This window comes from Arachis stenosperma, chromosome 7, assembly GCF_014773155.1.
Source record: "Arachis stenosperma cultivar V10309 chromosome 7, arast.V10309.gnm1.PFL2, whole genome shotgun sequence".
NCBI classification, from domain to species: domain Eukaryota; kingdom Viridiplantae; phylum Streptophyta; class Magnoliopsida; order Fabales; family Fabaceae; genus Arachis; species Arachis stenosperma.
Window position 1 is genome coordinate 68,000,739 of NC_080383.1, and position 19,097 is coordinate 68,019,835.

Consider the following 19,097-nt stretch of genomic DNA (forward strand, 5'->3'; position numbering starts at 1 on the left):
AAGATCATGGCACCTAAGAGAACAGGAAGAGCAAGGATGTGAACTTAAGGGAGCTGAAGCGTCAGAAATTAATTCTTGAAGGCACCCCACAGACTAGAGGAACATCCACTTCCCAAAATACAGGTTGTTAAGTTCTAATTCCAGCTTTAACTCTGTGATAGTATTATTTTAGAAATTTACCTTAAGAGATATATAGTAGTAGTAGTAATTAGTATGTCTATTTTGATTTTATTTCCAACTAAGCTGTAATTTATTTTTCTCATCATCATCAGGCATGAATAAAGTAGTAGAATTTTTGAAGAATAAAGAAGTAATCTATATTTATGAGTTCTTAGTAATAAAGACTATAATTAATTATATGTGGTGGCAATACTTTTTGTTCTCTGAATGAATGCTTGAACAGTGCATAAATTGTACCTTGAATTTGATGAATATTGGCTCCTGAAAGGATGAGGAACACGAAAAATATTATTGATGATCTGAAAAATCATGAAATTGATTCTTGAAGCAAGAAAAAGCAGTTCAAAAAAAAAAAAAAAACAAGCCATGAGCACTAGCCAAGAGTAAAAAAGGGATCCAAGGCTTTGAGCATCAATGGAGAGGAGGGCCCAAGGAAATAAAATCCAGGCCTAAGCGGCTAAACCAAGCTGTCCCTAACCATATGCTTGTGGCATGCAGGTCCAAGTTACAAGCTTGAGACTGAGTGGTTAAAGTCGTGATCCAAAGCAAAAGAGTGTGCTTAAGAGCTCTGGACACCACTAACTGGGGACTTTAGCAAAGCTAAGTCACAATCTGAAAAGGTTCACCCAGTTATGTGTCTGTGGCATTTATGTATCTGGTGGTAATACTGGAAAACAAAGTGCTTAGGGCCACAGCCAAGACTCATAAAATAACTGTGTTCAAGAATCAACATACTACACTAGGAGAGTCAATAATACTATCTGAATTCTGAGTTCCTAAGGATGCCAATTATTCTAAAAATTTAAAGATACAGGGGGATGCCAAGACTGTTCAGAAACAAAAAGCTACAAGCCCCGCTCATCTAATAAGAATATGAGCTTCATTTAAAACTCTAAAATATTATTACTTCTTAAATTTTGCTAAAGCCTATTTTATTTATCTAGTTGCTTGAGGACAAGCAACAGTTTAAGTTTGGTGTTGTGATGAGCGGATATTTTATACGCTTTTTGGGGGTAATTTCATGTAGATTTTAGTATGTTTTAATTAGTTTTTAATAGAATTTTATTAGTTTTTAAGCAAAAATCATATTTCTGGACTTTACTATGAGTTTGTGTATTTTTCTGTAATTTCAGGTATTTTCTGGCTGAAATTGAGGGAGCTGAGCAAAAATCTGACTTAGGCTGAAAAAGGACTGCTGATGTTGTTGGATCCTGACCTCCCTGTACTCGAAATGGATTTTCTGGAGCTACAGGAGTCCAATTGGCGCGCTCTCAACGGCGTTGGAAAGTAGACATCCAGGGCTTTCCAGCAATATATAATAGTCCATACTTTGCGCGAAGATAGACGACGTAACTTGGCGTTGAACGCCAAGTACACGCTGCTGTCTGGAGTTAAACGCCAGAAAAACGTCATGATCCGGAGTTGAACGCCCAAAACACGTCATAACCTGGAGTTTGACGCCAAGAAAGGTCTTTACACGTGGAAAGCTTTAGTCTCAGCCCCAGCACACACCAAGTGGGCCCCAGAAGTGGATTTCTGCACCAATTATCTTAGTTTATTCATTTTCTGTAAACCTAGGTTGCTAGTTTACTATTTAAACAACTTTTACAGACTTATCTTGTACCTCATGACATTTTCAGATCTGACTTACATACTTTGTGACGGCATGAGTCTCTAAACTCCATTGTTGGGGGTGAGGAGCTCTGCAGCGTCTCGATGATTTAATACAATTCCTTTGTTTTCCATTCAAACACGCCTGTTCTTATCTAAGATGTTTATTCGCGCTTAATTGTGAAGAAGGTGATGATCCGTGACACTCATCACCTTCCTCAATCCATGAACGTGTGCCTGACAACCACCTCCGTTCTACATCAGACTGAATGAATATCTCTTAGATTCCCCAACAGAATCTTCGTGGTATAGGCCGGATTGATGGCGGCATTCATGAGAATCCGGAAAGTCTAAACCTTGTCTGTGGTATTCCGAGTAGGATTCTGAGATTGAATGACTGTGACGTGCTTCAAACTCCTGAGGGCTGGGCGTTAGTGACAGACGCAAAAGAATCAATGGATTCTATTCCAACCTGATTGAGAACTGACAGATGATTAGCCGTGCTGTGACAGAGCATAGGAACGTTTTCACTGAGAGGATGGGAAGTAGCCACTGACAACGGTGACACCCTACATAGAGCTTGCCATGGAAGGAATCTGCGTGTGAGAAGAGGATTTCAAGGAAGAGTTGAAGTCAAAGGACAAAGCATCTCCAAAACTCCAACATATTCTCCATTACTGCACAACAAGTAACATATTCCCCAGTCCTTTATAAACAAGTAACTCTATTGTTCAAGTAATCCAAACAATTTTGTTGATATCCTGACTAAGACAAATAAAATAAACATTGATTGCTTCAAGCCAATAATCTCCGTGGGATCGACCCTTACTCAAGTAAGGTATTACTTGGACGACCCAGTGCACTTGCTGGTTAGTTGTGCGAATCACAAATTCGTGCACCAACTGACTTTATTGTTTTCAAATGAACAAAAATAACCTGATTTGTCTAAACGAGAAACAAAAATCAAATTTCGTCTAAATGACGGTACATAAAATGTCTCTAATAAATCCAAGTAAAATCCACTTGTGGAACATAATCTAAAGGTTCCTATAGCTTCAACTGCAACTATATTGCCGTCTGCCACATAGATGTATCTATTAGCATCACTTGGCAGTCAGCTCCACAGGCAACTCTGCATAGTAATACTTACATGAATAGTAGCAGCAGAATCTACCCACCAAGTATCATTAGGTGCATAACTTAAACTAGTCTCAGAACAAACGAAAGTAAGAATTATACCATTTTTTACACGCTATGTGGCATATTTGGTACAATCCTTCTTCATGTGTCCCACCTTACAGAAGAAACAGGTTGAAATTTGATCCTGTTTCTTAGCATTTTTTCTGCTGAGAAGGCACATCCGCAGTAGTATGATGCTTTCTTTCATATTGAGAAGATGAAGGCATGTGAGCACTTTCAGTCTTATCTTGTTGTAGCCTCTCTTCTTCTTGCACACAGTGAGATATAAGCTCATTTAAGGACTAAGTGTCCTTCAAAGTGTTATAACTCACTTTGAATTGCCCAAAGTGTGCAGGAAGGAAAATCAAAATGAAATGCATGAGTAAATCTTCAGACAATCCTAACTTTAGTGCTTTCAATTTTGAAGCAAGATGAGACATTTCCATAATATACTCCCTTATGTTCCCTTTGCCTTTATACCTCATGTAGACAAGTTTTCTCAAAAGACTACTTGCTTTCACCTTTTCATTCTTAGTAAAGAATTTTTCAACATCCTTTACGAACTGTTTGGCATCTTTATCCTCAGTAATTGAGCCCCAAAACGTCTCAGAAATTGAGCGTTTTATGATCATAATGCTCATTCGATTGGATCTCTCCCACTTCTCTATTTTAACCTCATTGAGATTTTCCAGAGTGAAAGTGAGTTTCACCTCTCAAAGAGCTATATCTAGATCCATACAACCGAGGACAATCTCCACGATATCCTTCTAAACTTTAAAGTTTGAACCATTCAGCATAGGAATACTGCTAATTTGTGCAGAAACATTGGTAGCTGAAGCCATAGTTTCTGGATTAGAACAAAAGGAACATGCAGTAAACATTAGTTAAATAATGGGAAAAAATCCATATTGAGATATCTAGAATAAAATTAATTTTTAATCTTTGGATAGAAAAATTAACTGTAAGTGATACTTTCATTGCAGTAATCAAATATTGTCAAAATTCCTGTCATACATTAAGCCTTTCTTTGGACCGACTTAATGTGCACATGGAGATTTAAACTTCGCAACCTATTTATTACCGCATATATTTTCTATTAATTGGCCAAACAATAACCTTCTTTTGGGCCGATTATTGACGGCATAATTAATAGAAAATAAACAAAAGTGTGCAATGCTTATTATTTGGCCAAACAATAAACTTCCTTTGGGCCGATTATTATCCGCATAAATAATAAGCATTACTTTATTCTTAATTAATTACCCAAACATGTATTTACTATCAATATGTGTATATAATTCGGCCAAATATAGACCTTCCTTTGGGCTGACTAATATTCGCATGAATTATATATCGCAATATTCCTTATGTTTTAAATAAATCAATTTTCACAAAAGAGACTACTTTGGCAGCGTATCAATCAATTTATTCCAAAACCAAATCTTTATAATAAATGGGTATAATAATCCAAATTGTTACTAGTTTTCGTATGTAATAATTAAATAAAATATTTAAATTCCAAAAGGAATTAAATTTTAATGGTGTCTTTTTCAGACCTCAAAAAAACATAATTATAATTGAATTCAACAACTTCATATGGCATTTTTTTTGATCCATTAAGATTAGAATCAATCATTATGATTCAATCCATACAAAACAAAAAATAAATAAATTTGTCAAAAGAATGAATTCATATAGAATAGTATAAAAAAGATAAACAAACGAAGAACCTTTCTTTTTTTTATTTAATAAAAAAAGACAAATTCACATATTAAACCATAGTGCATATAAAAAACTTTATACTAGATATGCTTATTCTATGGATGTGTAGTGTCTATAATCAAGAAATTAATTAAATTCTTTTAATTTTACCTATTAACAGTTTTAATAGTCGGGATCAAGACATAGACAAAAAAATGGTATGCACGTATATAAAAGAATGCAACATTCTTTTTTTTAATATACCTTTTGTATTCTTTATGTGTTCTTTATGTACTATTTGTGTATTCTTTATGCACTTTTTATGTACTCTTTTAGTTTTATTAACATGTGCTACGCAATCTAAAAGCAGCAAATATTTGAATCTAATTTCACAACCTCAAGTTAAGATTCAAATTAAAAGAAAATAAATTTATAATTTCTTAATGATTTAATCATAGACAGCTCTGATACCACTTGTTGAAATTTTCTCAGAATTCCTTAACCCAAATATCATCCATGTTAAACCATTAAAAAAGAAAATACTGAATGCGGAAGCATACCTAAATTTATAACTATAAATTATACGATCGAAAGAGTTTGGATCTTGTAGTTCTTTCGATCTTCCTCAACCAAAACCTTCTGTATTTCTAGGCGGCTGAATTGTGACTTTTTTTTTATGGAAAAAGAGCAACAAAGGCGACTTTGGTATATTGGGGACCGAAACCCTGAAGGCCTATTTATATTTGAGCATGGTATCCATTAAACCTTAAAACCCAAATAAAATAGTATCTAAAGTCCAAAAGATAATATATCTAAAATCCAAAAGATAATATCCAGTTTTATTCTCATTTAATTCCAAATCAAAAGTAATAATGACTTATTCAATTTAGCATTTATAACAATAAATGAGATCACCATTATATAAGTTATTTAATTTAAAATAGCATAATTTGTTATTATAATTAATATATGTATTGCCCACAAATAAATTAGAAAATTAAAATAATTTCCTAACATAAAGTACTCACATAAAGAATATACCCTAAATAAAACCATAAGATCCATAAAAAATTATTTAAAAAATTATAATAGAATAATGAGATCAAACTGTTGGTATAAAGTACTCACATAAAGAATATACTCAAAACAAAACCATAAGATCCATAAAAAAATTATTTATCACCCATAATTTATTTTTTTTCCTCCTTTTATATATGGCGTCGAAAATCAACATTTGGCATAGTCATTATCTAATTCAAAAATTCACAAAAACTCATCCAAATAATTGTTACATACAGAGAAGCACATTCAAAATTAGAAAGAGAAGTAAGAAAAATTGAAAACGGATAAAATTAATTAAAAAGATAAATTGTTGGAATAAAAAATTGAAGAAGAGGTTACGATTCCTACCACTATTAGTGAAATACAGAAAGAAAATAAGATAGAAGAACATATGTTGATGTTAACGGTGGAAGTTCTTTTATTTAAAGTAAGGATAATGCTAGGTAACCAATAACTTTTTTGAACAATATGAATAACCACCAATCAAATCAAAACACACTACACTTCCAAATTACCTACCTAAATCTTAATATTAGAATAACCGTCCGCACACCTAGTGAAATGAACATCCGATATATCCATTGTTCACATTGTTTAATATTTTCATTTTCTACCTATAATTTTTCTTAAAGTAATTGACATATGTACGGAAGAATCTCTATTATTAAGGATAATATTAGAAAGTAAATTTAGATACAAAAACTCTGTATTGACTTTTGTGTCTTTTCAAAGAGTATTTAAATTGCAGGTTTATTTTATAATCTGTTTATCAAATTTGATATATATGCCCATTTATATTTAATTTTAATAAATGTAGTTGACTTAATAATCTCTATTTTTATTTGTGTATACCCTAAAAAGCACATGTTTCATGACCCATCATAGTTAGAGATGAAAAAAATGGCACAAATAACTGAAGTTACGTGGTCTGTGAGTGAGAAATACATAATAGCATGTGACTCAATGACAATGTTTATAGAGTTTCAATACTTTGACTTTTTCACAAGAAACATGGTACCTTTGCAGCAATATTGGCCTATCAGCACCACCAACATATGTGAACACATCAAGTTCGCCGTCGACTGGGACAATTCTCACCAAGACAAGGCACAGCAGATTGAAAAAGGAGGAACATATTACATCATTCACAATCTCAAAATGAAGTATGTGTATGATTACATGTTATATCTACTAAAACAATATGCTAAGCTCCAAAGATTCAAACCCAAAATACCTGAAGGAGTGAAAGAGATGTGCTCTGAGAGAATGACATGTCGCTTGCGCAACGGTCCAAGGAAGAGATACATGTATGAATCCTTTGTTAGGTCACCAAGTTCCACACTTCCATGTATGAAATGTTTCTTGTGTTGGATGAAATGTTGTATGAATCCATTGAAAATATTGATATGGTTAAACATCGAAAACATCAATACACTTTGTTTATGTTTTGAATTATATTGACTTACTTGTTTATAGTACTTTTCTTTTAGTTTGATAATACAATGAATTTATTTATTAAATTTATATTTATCTTGTATGTATTCAGATTTTCTGTCTGTATTCAGAGTTTGGAATGGTTTTTCAAGACTCTAATTACCGACAAAAAATATGTCGAAAAATCTGTCAGAAAATCTGTCCCTAATTACCGATTGAAAATCTGTTGAAAAATCTATCTCTAATTACCGACGAAAAATCTGTCGAAAAGTTTGACGTTCCATGAAAATGGAAGGGAGAATTTACTGAGGAAAAAATCTGCCGGTAACCGGTAAAAATATGTAGGTAAATTACCGACGGAAAAAATCTGTCAATAAATAATTTTCGACGAAGATTTTACAGAGGGACGAAATCTGTCAGTAATTTCATCGATAACCAAAAATTCGTCTGTAATAAAGACCAAATCTGTTTATAAATCTATTTGTATTAAACAATTTTCTAATTGTGCGTATTGTTTCTCTTAAAGATTGACTTTAGAGAACCAGGACCTGTATTTATGTTTTTGGTTTATTTTTGGTATATATATATATATATATATATATATATATATATATATATATATATATATATATTATCTGGCCTTTACTTCGCAGGTCGATTTTAGAATTTGTTATTTAATCTTGTTGAAATGTGTGTGTGTGTGATTTTTTATCTTTTAGAGATCGTAATACTTTACCACTTTTGATTTACAAATTGAGGAGTGCCACACATACAAGTCATTTTTGTTTACAAGTCTTACAAGTTGGGCCTAACACGCTCGTTACTGAATCATCTTTGCGTGTTTCATCTTCGTTTCTTTTTTTACGAAAAAGAATAAGAAGAGACACAGAGAAAGAAGAAGAAGAAGAAAAAGAGGAAGTACGGAAAAAGAAGAAGAAGAAAAAGAGGCACACAAAAAAACGTGAAAACGGCATGAATATAAATGACTTGTATGATTTGTATGGAAAAGCGTTCTCTCTTTGCCTTCGATCTTCTTCCGTTTTTTTCGATTTTCATGGTTTCTAAAATCAAGTTTTGAAATTGTTTTGAAGATGATGGAACTTCAGAAATACACCCGAACGATTACAAAAATACACCCAAACTATTACAGAAATACATCCAAACAGTTACAGAAATAAACCAAACGATTACAGAAATACACCCAAAGGATTTAAGAAATACACCCAAAGGATTTAAGAAATACACCCAATATAGGGGGAGACAGTATATTTCTTCTTGAAATCTTTTAATGTTTTGCTGGTTAAGGATGAGACACATGACAGAGATAATCTAAAAAAAATCTAAAAGAACAGTAAAACAGTACCTTGAATAATGTTTCTTCGTTTTTTCTGGTGATTTTGATGAAGGAGAAAGAGAAAACGAAAAAAGGAGAAGAAATTTCAATAAAAAAAAGGAGGAAGAGATGGTGTTGATGGCGATGATAACGAGAGAGAAAAATTACGAAAAAGAAGAAAAAGAGACACAGAGGAAGAGGAAGAGGAAGAGGAAGCACGGAGAAAGAAGAAGAAGAAAAAGAGGCACAAAAAAAAACGTAAAACAGCGTAAACATAAATGACTTGTATGACTTGTATTGAAAATCACTTGTATGTGAAGAATTACTCTTACAAATTTAAGATTAAAATTCTATGTGGTAGAATATTACATTAGTGCCATAAAAAAGTAAATTAATGAATTATATGTAGTTTTCATAATGAGAAAGCAGTTATTTGCAGTCATATTTCACAACATTTAATTATGATTGCACCGTATTTAAATTGATTTATGGTTTAATAAGCTCATATTTTCTCATTTTAAGAAGCATAAATTTAGAAAAATAATAAAAATTATCCAAACAATCAGTCAATATATAATAAATATTCTAAACAATGTATAGTTTTTAAATCTTTAGATGTAACCTTTTTTGTTTTCTGATTATTGATTGATTTATATTATTCCCCTAATGAAACCGTTTTCAAGGAAACCTCCTGACTTTTAAGCTGTACTTTATACTAGTTGTTCCATGAATTAAATATCTAAACTTGTTGAAGTGTAGAGTAAAAAACTGGAAAATGCTTGTTTTGCAATTATATTATTTTGTTAGAAAACTTTATGAGGAAAAATCACACAAATAAAAACATCTATAATATTATGAATCACAATAGTACTTTGTCAGTCTAAATCTAAAATCAATAATATTTAGGAGATAATAAAAAATTAATTTAAATAATAAAAAATTATTTTATATAATATTTATTAATTATCGTTAAAATAATTGTATATTTTTAGAGGTAATAAATATGTAATTATTGATAATATGTGTATAAAATTATAAATATTATATTATATAAGATAACTTAAAAATAGTTTAATTATTTTTCTGTTGGTTCCTATAGTTTTATTGAATTTGTAGTTAGGTCTTTATAATTTTTTTTTCAATTAGATTTCTATACTACTTTTAATTTTGTAATTTAGTCATTTTCATGTCAAAAATATTAAAATTAATAAAATATTTTTTAAAAATATATAATTAAAGATCTAATTAAGTTATTAATTCTAAATATCTTTAATTTGTAGATGAATATTCAATTTATTTTAATATTTTTTATACTAAAAAAAATCTAATTATATAAAATTAAAAATAATATTAAAACTAATTAAAAATATAAAAATTTAATTAAAAATTTAATAAAACTAAAAATACCAACAGAATAATTAAATCTTTAAAAATTATTTCTCTAACATTACGGATATAAAATACGGCACTTCATTATTGGATTTCACTGCATATCATATATAAATGCATGATGCATCAATCTGTTGCATGCAAATTATATATTTGTATGTCGTACTTTCAAACAAATATGTTGTGTTGTCATTCAATTCTATATTATTGAAGGTCGCTTTATTTATTTTTATTTTCACGTTAAACAGTTAATATATTTGAAAATGACATTATTCTATATATATAATAAAAAAACCGAAACCAACATTAATACGGTAATGATGAAGTGTACCAACTAAGCTATATAAAAAATTGATCTTAGAGGAAGTGGACGTGTATCTGAGTAGTGTGCACTAGAATTCTTAGAAAATGATAGCCTTTGTAAGTTTTAGATAAGTCAATTTAGTTTTGAGTTAATAAGTTAGATTTTTCAAATCTAATACTATCTAGTCCAATCATATAAATATTATTCTCTAATTTGATATAGGCGTGAAAGTGCATATTAAAAGCATCACTTTATTTAGAATATATGACTATGATAACTTTTAGGGAAAATTACTCTAAAGGACCGTTAGGAGGATTTAATTATTAAAAAGGACCTTTAATACTAAAATTATTAAGAAGGACCAAATCTTTTTATAATATTTAATAAAATGAATCAAATCTTTTTATAATATTTAAGAAAACGAATCAAATCTTTTAAAAAGGAGATAAATATATCTTTAATTATTTTTTATTTATTTTTTATAATCTTTATGTTGATAAATTTTATTTCTTTTAAAATTTTAGTAATTTTTATTAATTAATTATTTATTTTTATTTATTTATTTTTATTTTTATGATCTTTACCTAACGAGAAAAAAAGACAAAAGATCATAAAAGTAATAAATAAATAAATAAATAATAAAAATGACCAAAATTTAAAAAAAATAAATTTTAATATAAAAATTATAAAAAATAAATAAAAAATAGTTAAGAATTAATATTTTAATAATTAAATCTTCCTAACAATCTTTTTGAGTAATTCTTTTTAAATTAATTAACTAATTAATCCCAAGTGAATATTCATAAATATCTATATAACATTGTAAATTAAATAGCATATATTGAAGATTATACAAAATAAATAAAAAAATAGTTAAGAATATATTTATCTTCTTATAAAAAAGATTTAATTCTTCTTCTTAAATATCATAAAAAGATTTGGTCCTTCTTAACAATTTTGGTATTAAAGGTCCTTTTTAATAATTAAATCTTCCTAACGGTCCTTTAGAGTAATTTTCCCTAACTTTTATATTTTAAGGTATTTCATATTTTAAACTAATTTTTGGCATGTGTTAGATTGAAAAGAAAGTTAGGGAAAAATATAATTGAGTTATCTGTTTGTGATTTTAAGATGGCGAGTGTTGTTCTTGTACAACTAATCACTCTTCTGTATAGTTCATCCACTTTGTGTTGTAGAATTATAACTGTTGGTCGGTTATAAAGTTTTACAATAAATAATTAAAACAAAAAATCATAACTACTAAAGTATAACATTTAGGTAGCGTTTGGTGGAGAGACAGAAAGACTAAGACTGAGAGACAGAAACTAAAAGACAGGGATTGAAACAAATCTCAGTATTCTGTTTGGTGCAAAATGGGAGACAGGAATTGAAACAAGAATGAAACTCTAATTTAATTTGCACAAAGGGTAAAATTGGAATTAATTAATTGAAATGAAAGTATTTTAGGTATAAAATGTTATTAAAGTTTCAGTCTCCATCTCTAAAAATTTCAGTCCCCTGTGTCCCTAATTTTTGAAGGTACTGAAATACTGAAATTTTGGAGACAGAGACAGAAATTTTAGTATCAGTCTCTGAACTAACAAACACAATACTGAGTTTCAATCTCTCAGTCTCTGTCTCAGTACCTGAAAACAAACGCTACCTTATAGATCAGTGATAACCGAGTTATAACAAATAGAACAAATGTAAATTATAAAATTAGTATCAAATTTAATTAAATTACCTATACTATACAGTTATTATTAGTTGTGATATAATGCAATTCTTTGATTTGGATAGACTGTCTCTTAACTGTTATTATTTTTGGGGCATTGAGTTAGAACATAGAAGTTAGAACAACTTAACATTAATATTAGTATGTAGCATGAATGCATGAAATGGAGCTGAAGATATATCAAGAGATGAGATGGGCAGTGGTTGTTCTAAGGATTTATTAAGGAGAGAGAAGGAACAATAAATTTCTCTGTTCATTTGTTTGGGTAACTCATATACTATTATAGGACTTGGTTGATTTAATAGCCGAAGGTGTTGAGAGAGAGCCTTTACTTCCATCAGAGAGTGTGTTAAATACCATAGGTCATCATATCCATGCATATAATAAGGATGTGGTTCGGTGCTCGTTTTAATGGCTGAAGAGGGTGTTGGAGAGCTTTAAAGTTCTTAGTTTCTTCAGTGACCTAATTGGGGAAGTTGGAGTTATTATCTTAACATTAAATAAAGAACCCTTTGGCATTCAAGGACCTTCTTCCCTTCAACTGTACACACTACCAACATTAATTATGCTACACCATATACATATCAAAAAATATATTTATATGTTTTCAAAATCATATTTAATATAATTTTTTTTAAAATAATTATATGGACTAGTTTTTTTCACATATTTATATATTATAAATTTTAAATATCATCCTAAAAATAAATTATTATAAATATTTTAAAGTATGTGTTAAATATATGTTATGTATGTTTATAAATATTTTCCTTTTACATCTCTTTCCCTCCCCCGTCTCACCGACTTTAATTTCATAAGTAGCAAAACTTTCTTTTCGGGTTGTGGCTTGCCTTTATTCTCTGGGTATAAAGACATCTAAAACGGCTTTTTTTTTAAATATTTTTTATTAATTAAAATTTAATATATATAATCGATTAAATCGTATTTTTTTTATTAAAATTAGGCCAAAAAAATTAATTTGATCGAAAAATGATGAATTAAATTTTAAATCGATCTAATTATTTTTTATAAAAAATAACTACAATATCTCTATCATAAAAAATGACTAAAATACTTTTATTATATATATTAATTTTGAGAATTTTAAATTCTAGTCCTTTTCTTTTCTGTCGTCGTAGAGTTAGAATTTAAAATTTTTAAAATATATATATATATATATATATATATATATATATTAGTTATTTTTTATAATAGAGATATTATAGTCATTTTTTATAAAAAAATATTAATTTATATCGATTCAAAATTTAATTTATTAATTTTTTGGCTAAACTGATTTATTCGATTTAATTTTAATAAAACTAACATAATTTAATTGATTATATGTATTAAATTTTAATTTTTAAAAAATATCTTTAAAAAACGTTTTTAATATCTTTATTTAAATTTAAATGACTCCTTTATTTTCTAGTATGACATGTCATGGAGGAGCCAAATTTATAATTTAATATATGCAAAGGCTATATATGTTGTGTCTGTTTATTTTATGTCGAGAAATTGAGAAATATTTTTATGATTCATTTTGTAAACGATCATTTTGGAATTTATTATTATTATTATTATTATTATTATTATTATTATTATTAGATAGAGTATAAATAAAATTTTTATTTGGGTAAAATATATTTTTTATCTTTGAAGTTTGGTAAAAATTTTAAAAATATTCTTAAGTTTTATTTTGTTTCAAAAGTTTTTTATTTGCATCAAATATACCTTCAACGGCTAAATTTTCAAAAAATTTAAGACCAATCTAACAATAATGTATAAAAATTATGCTTGATTTGCTTGTGATTAGGGTTGTTCTTATGAAATTGTTGTTGAATTAGTCTTAAATTTTTTGAAAAATTAGTCGTCAGAAGTATATTTGATGCAAATCAAAAACTTTTAGAATAAAATTAAAACAAAATAAAATTTAAAAATATTTTTAAAATTTTTGTCAAATTTCAAGAAAAAAATATACTTTATTCTTTTTACTTTAAGTAAAATCTCTTTTTTGTTAATACTAATAAAATATTTAGTTACTTAATAAATATCCTGAAATAATGAATCATCATATGTTAGTTATTCTAAAATATTAGAGTTAAGTATGATTTTGGTTTTAAAGTATAGGTTGAAAATTTTTTTTGTTCTTAACTTTTTTAAGTATATAAAATCGTCCTTAAGGTTTAAATCTAAATTTTGAAATCATCATTTTCACTTAAATATTTAAATTTTGAACTAAATTATCCATAACAAAAAAATTATAAAACAAAAAAAATAAGAGAAAAAGAATAAGAGAAGAAGAAAAAAAAAAAAAGAAAGAAGAAAAAGAAGTTATCCACGATTCACCTCTATTTCCATTTCTGTCGTTATTTCTGTATGATTTTAATTCCTAAAACAAAAATAATTTTAAAATTAAATTAAATTTTAAAAATAATTTTATATAAAAAAAATTGAAAACAAAAAATTTTCTACCTATAACTTAAAAACTAAAATCGTATCCAAAATATTACTATGATAAGTTAAGGGGCAGTGGTACCTTATCTTGCTAGTGTAAAAGTGGAATTTTGACCTGATGTGTAATGTGTAATATTTTTTTCCGATAAGACATGATATGTAATAACATACAAATTAAACTTATTATAAATATCAACAGTCTGATAAATAGTCAAATACACGTACATAATTGACAGATGATAAAATAATGAAAGAAAACAGTATATATGCATGCAGTTTGCATACATCTTTAAATTTAATCAATATAATTGAAATATGGGAATTCATATTTATATCTTTATTCGTATTATTTACTGAAGATCAAACACTAAGTATGTTTACATATATTTATTTGTATTATTCTACATTTTTCTATTAAAATAATAAATTTTTTTACATCAAATAAATTTTTTTGACAATAGTTGAATTAGATATTTTAGAAAAACAAAAATCATCCACCGTACCATTGTATTTTCTACATTTATTCTTATGTTGACTATAAAAGTCACTTAATTTGATTATAAGTATGAATCAAATTGACAAATTTAATTATATATTTTATAAAGTTTAATTATATTTATGTATGTAGTTGTTTTGTATTCCTATATATATATATATATATATATATATATATATATATATAGGTGTTTAGTTTTTTATATTCATGTATGTAACGTAAATAAGAAAGAAAATTCATATTATTAAAAGAAAGGAAAAGTATAGATAGTCAATAGAATATCTGTACAATGTGTATAATAGAGGTTTAGAGATGTTCGATTCAGTAGGATATCAGATGTTTATTATCTCTGATACCGGATGGTTATTTTGGATAATATGAATATATTGTGTTTGAAAAATTAGTAATATTTTATTTTAAATATTTATTTTTTAACTCATATTAAATCAAATAAATAACTCATTATATACATTATACAAATACTCTATTGGCGTCCTAGCAAAATTCTATTGGCTCCCTAGTGAAATTCTAAAAGAAGGGGAAATAGAAAACAAAATTAATAAAAATTGTTAGAAGTAACTTATTGCTAGTATCTAGATATCGCATTGACATCATAACAGTTGTGATAATTAAATATGCATACATTTTTTTTCTCTTCAACTTCGGATTGTCATGCTATTTGTATTAAGACTGCGACCACAATACTTAAAATAAAAAATATTTATAAGACAATAGAAACTCAGTCTAAATTATTTTTGTGTTAAATTATTTTATTTTATATTTTATAATTATCACTGAAATAATTAGATTACTTTTGGTATTATAAATATATACTTTTAAATATTATATATATAAAAGTATAAATATTAAATTAAATAAAAATAGATTATTGTGACTTTAGTCTTATCGATTTAAAACATAAAATGAGAAGACACCACATCCAACTCAAAACCTTAAGGTGTCAAGTTAATGGGTCTCTCATCTTATAAACTCTTCACTCTTCCATGTTTTCTTTGATGTGGGACTAATTTCGACACTCCTCACACTTGCAACACTAACAAAAAAGACAGTCCATAGAAACAGTTATCTATAAATTTTTCTTTAAATTAATCAGCCTGTGACAAAGAGCCCTAAGTATAAATAAATAGAACCCGAAATCAGAAGTTGAAATAATTAATAACTAAAAATGAATAAAGTAAAATAAAAAGATAAAAAGGAAATGCGTACATAAATAAATAAATCCATGTTATGATGAATGAGGAGCGAGGCAGCTTGAGAAACACGTCATTCAAAGGTAGCCAGTAAAGGTCTTTAATTTCGTCCCTTGTTAAGTATTGTGTCCCCTTACACCCCCAACTATATAACCAACTTAATCTCACTCCTTCATTCACAATCCACATTTCACATTTTTATTTACTCGATCATACACTATAAATTTAGTGTGTTCAGAGGAGAACGTAACGTAACCTACTTACCTAGCTATTAAGCTATGGTTTCCTTTCACAAAGCGTTGCCCGAGAGTAGTCCTTCAGAGCTGAAACTTTCATCAAACAATAATAAGAGAAAATGGGAACAGCCACTACTTACTACCGAAGATTTCTTCAAGGATCTATCAAAATCCTCAAAGACTGAAGCAAATCCTCATCAGAAAATCAATAAATCCATCTTTGATATAGAGTTTCACCTTCAGACTCCGCTACCTTCCGCTAAATTACAACACCACCACCTCACTATTCAGGTATATATATTCACGCGTACCTTTTAGTTTAATTTCTTATGGTTATTTTGTGAATTAATCTAATAATCCTTATTGTTAATTGACGAGTAGTTCACATTATTGCAAAGAAAAGAAATTAAAAATTTTTAAAAAGTAAGAACATACTAAACTCAAACTAAGGTTCATTTTTAAACGGTTTTATATATGTTAGATTTATTTGACAATCTACTAGTATTGGTTGAAATTGATTGTTACAGTCATGATTTGTTAGCATTCTTGTTAATTAATTAACAAGTTAATCTATCTTGTTGTTTCATATGGATCAGGCAGGGCATATAAATATGAGTAACACAAAGATGATGAACATGAAGAAATTGGATTCAAAGATAACCCCTGAAACGGGCATAGACCTTGAGCTGAACCTGACATGTGAATCACTGAGGAGAAAAGAAGACACAAAGAAGAGTTCCCCTGCTATATTAGCTGACGTGTTCAACAATAAGGACACGTCATCATCATCGTCATCGCAATCACAATCACCGTCGCCGTCATCTTCCTCACCGCCACTACTGCCATCTTGGTTGTTGGTGGAGGGAGAAGATCAGAAGGAGATGGTTGCAACGGTTTGCATGAGGTGCCACATGCTGGTGATGCTTTGCAAGTCATCACCTTCTTGTCCTAATTGCAAGTTCATGCATCCACCAGATCAGAATCCTTCATTCTTGAAGAGAAGCAGATGCAGCCTCTTGTGCTGATTCATCAATGCAGAAATCATAAATCTCAATTATTAATTAATTAATCTTCTAGTTCTGCTTAATTAGTCTTGGTAATTTCATTTGACTTTCACCGAATGAGTGTGATGAATGGCAGCAGATTATATATATAAGCATTAAGATTTTAATTAAGAAACTAACATATATATACTATATTATTATTATTATTATTATTATTATTATCATAATTAATCATATCTATGTACATAGAAAAGTGGCTGGTGTTGATCGTTCCTACAATTATTGTGTATGTTTTTAGATGTAAAATTTCGGTAGGCTTTTTTTCCCCTTTTTTCTTTCAAGAATGGAGGTTTATGAGGCCTCTTAACTATCAAATAGCAAGAGCACATGTTCTTTGTGATGTCATTGTAATTTCTAGTAATGAGAAGAACCGCGTTTCCCTAATTTGTTATTAACTTCACTTTGATATATATATGTAGCCATTTAACTACTGACTTTTCATTAATGGGTATGTAATAAACTCGTTTGTATGCTACTCATTTTAATTAGGTTGTTAATTGTTAAAATTCCAATATATGCATGTTCTCTGTTTTGGACTTGATGAACTACTATTCTTGTTCCAAGTTCAAGAGACATCATGAATATAAAGGATAGCATCTCAGTGAATTGAATAAGAGGTCAATATATAACACATAAATAGTAAGAAGATACTACTTACTAGAAAACCGAAGCATCTGCTGAAGCAATATTTAAATGAACAACATAAAGGACTGCACAAATTGAATGAGATCATCCGCAGAACTTAGCTTTCTTTATTATTTATTCATTTTTTAACAGGGATACATGTCAGCCTACTATCGAAATTAGCTCTCTCTGATGGCCAAATTTGGAAGAAAAACAAAAACTAAGGGTTCATTGGTTTGAAAATATTTTTTTCAATTCGGTAGTGTTAAGGAGAAAAAAAAAAACAGAAAGAACTAGACTTATTTAGTATTTATTAATTATAGTAACAATTAATTAATGTTAAATACGAAAATGTTTGGTAACAAAAAAAAATTAGCAAAAAACAGTATTTAGCATTCATTAATTGTTGGGACAATAAATAAATATTAAATAAGGTAAATTTTAGCTGTTTTTTTTCTCTCTCTAACATTACCAATATAAGGCAAGTTATGTCTGTTTTTTGCTAATTTTCTTTAATTACCAAATATTTTCATTTTCAATTATACTATGTATATGCCGAAATTCAGCCAATAAATCAATTATAAATATTAAATACATGTTGAAATATAAAATACGTATTAAAAATAGAAAAATGTTAGAGAATCATTAAAAGTTATTATTTTTGCTCATCACATCACAGTTAGCCACATCAACCCAATTCTTTTAGTTTAATAATCTAACAACATACTTTGTTGTTGGAACACAAAAATAATAAAATTTGATGGTCCTATAATATTTCTTTTAAAAATAAGTTAAACAATTAACACATGTATTTTACCTAAATATATGATAGTTAATTTAATTCTCTATATTTTCGTTTTTTTTTTCTTATTACTTTGTTAAAAAATAAAAAAAATGAAATTATATTATCTTCTTTTATGACAAATCAACCACATTTCCTAAACTTAACGTGAAAGTGTAAAAGAGAAAAGTTATAGGGTGTGTTTGGCAAATCCGTTTGAGAGGATAAAAGTGCGTTGAAGTTCTTTGAACGCTGTATTTTAATGTTTGGCAATCTTTTTCTTCTAAACGCAGAAGTGAT

The 19,097-nt window shown here is 28.3% G+C and overlaps 2 protein-coding genes across 2 annotated transcripts; both read left to right on the forward strand.

Moving 5' to 3' along the window:
- Positions 1-6,633: 6,633 nt before the first annotated feature.
- On the forward strand, positions 6,634-7,326 carry LOC130939887 (uncharacterized). The gene is made up of 2 exons (XM_057867955.1): positions 6,634-7,081; positions 7,280-7,326. Exons 1-2 carry the CDS (start codon positions 6,634-6,636, stop codon positions 7,324-7,326), a joined length of 495 nt encoding a protein of 164 aa, XP_057723938.1.
- Positions 7,327-16,287: 8,961 nt separating this feature from the next.
- On the forward strand, positions 16,288-17,734 carry LOC130942256 (uncharacterized). Its single transcript, XM_057870977.1, has 2 exons — positions 16,288-16,619; positions 16,925-17,734. Exons 1-2 carry the CDS (start codon positions 16,371-16,373, stop codon positions 17,351-17,353), a joined length of 678 nt encoding a protein of 225 aa, XP_057726960.1. The 5' UTR covers positions 16,288-16,370; the 3' UTR covers positions 17,354-17,734.
- The last annotated feature ends 1,363 nt before the right edge of the window (positions 17,735-19,097 follow it).

Bases quoted from the DNA above. Each gene is read 5' to 3' on its own strand.
- LOC130942256 (XM_057870977.1), top strand. From the start codon at position 16,371: ATGGTTTCCTTTCACAAAGCGTTGCCCGAGAGTAGTCCTTCAGAGCTG. The intron at 16,620-16,924 runs GTATATATATTC...CATATGGATCAG, and splicing joins ACCACCACCTCACTATTCAG to GCAGGGCATATAAATATGAG.
- LOC130939887 (XM_057867955.1), top strand. From the start codon at position 6,634: ATGGCACAAATAACTGAAGTTACGTGGTCTGTGAGTGAGAAATACATA. The intron at 7,082-7,279 runs GTATGAAATGTT...GTATGTATTCAG, and splicing joins ACCAAGTTCCACACTTCCAT to ATTTTCTGTCTGTATTCAGA.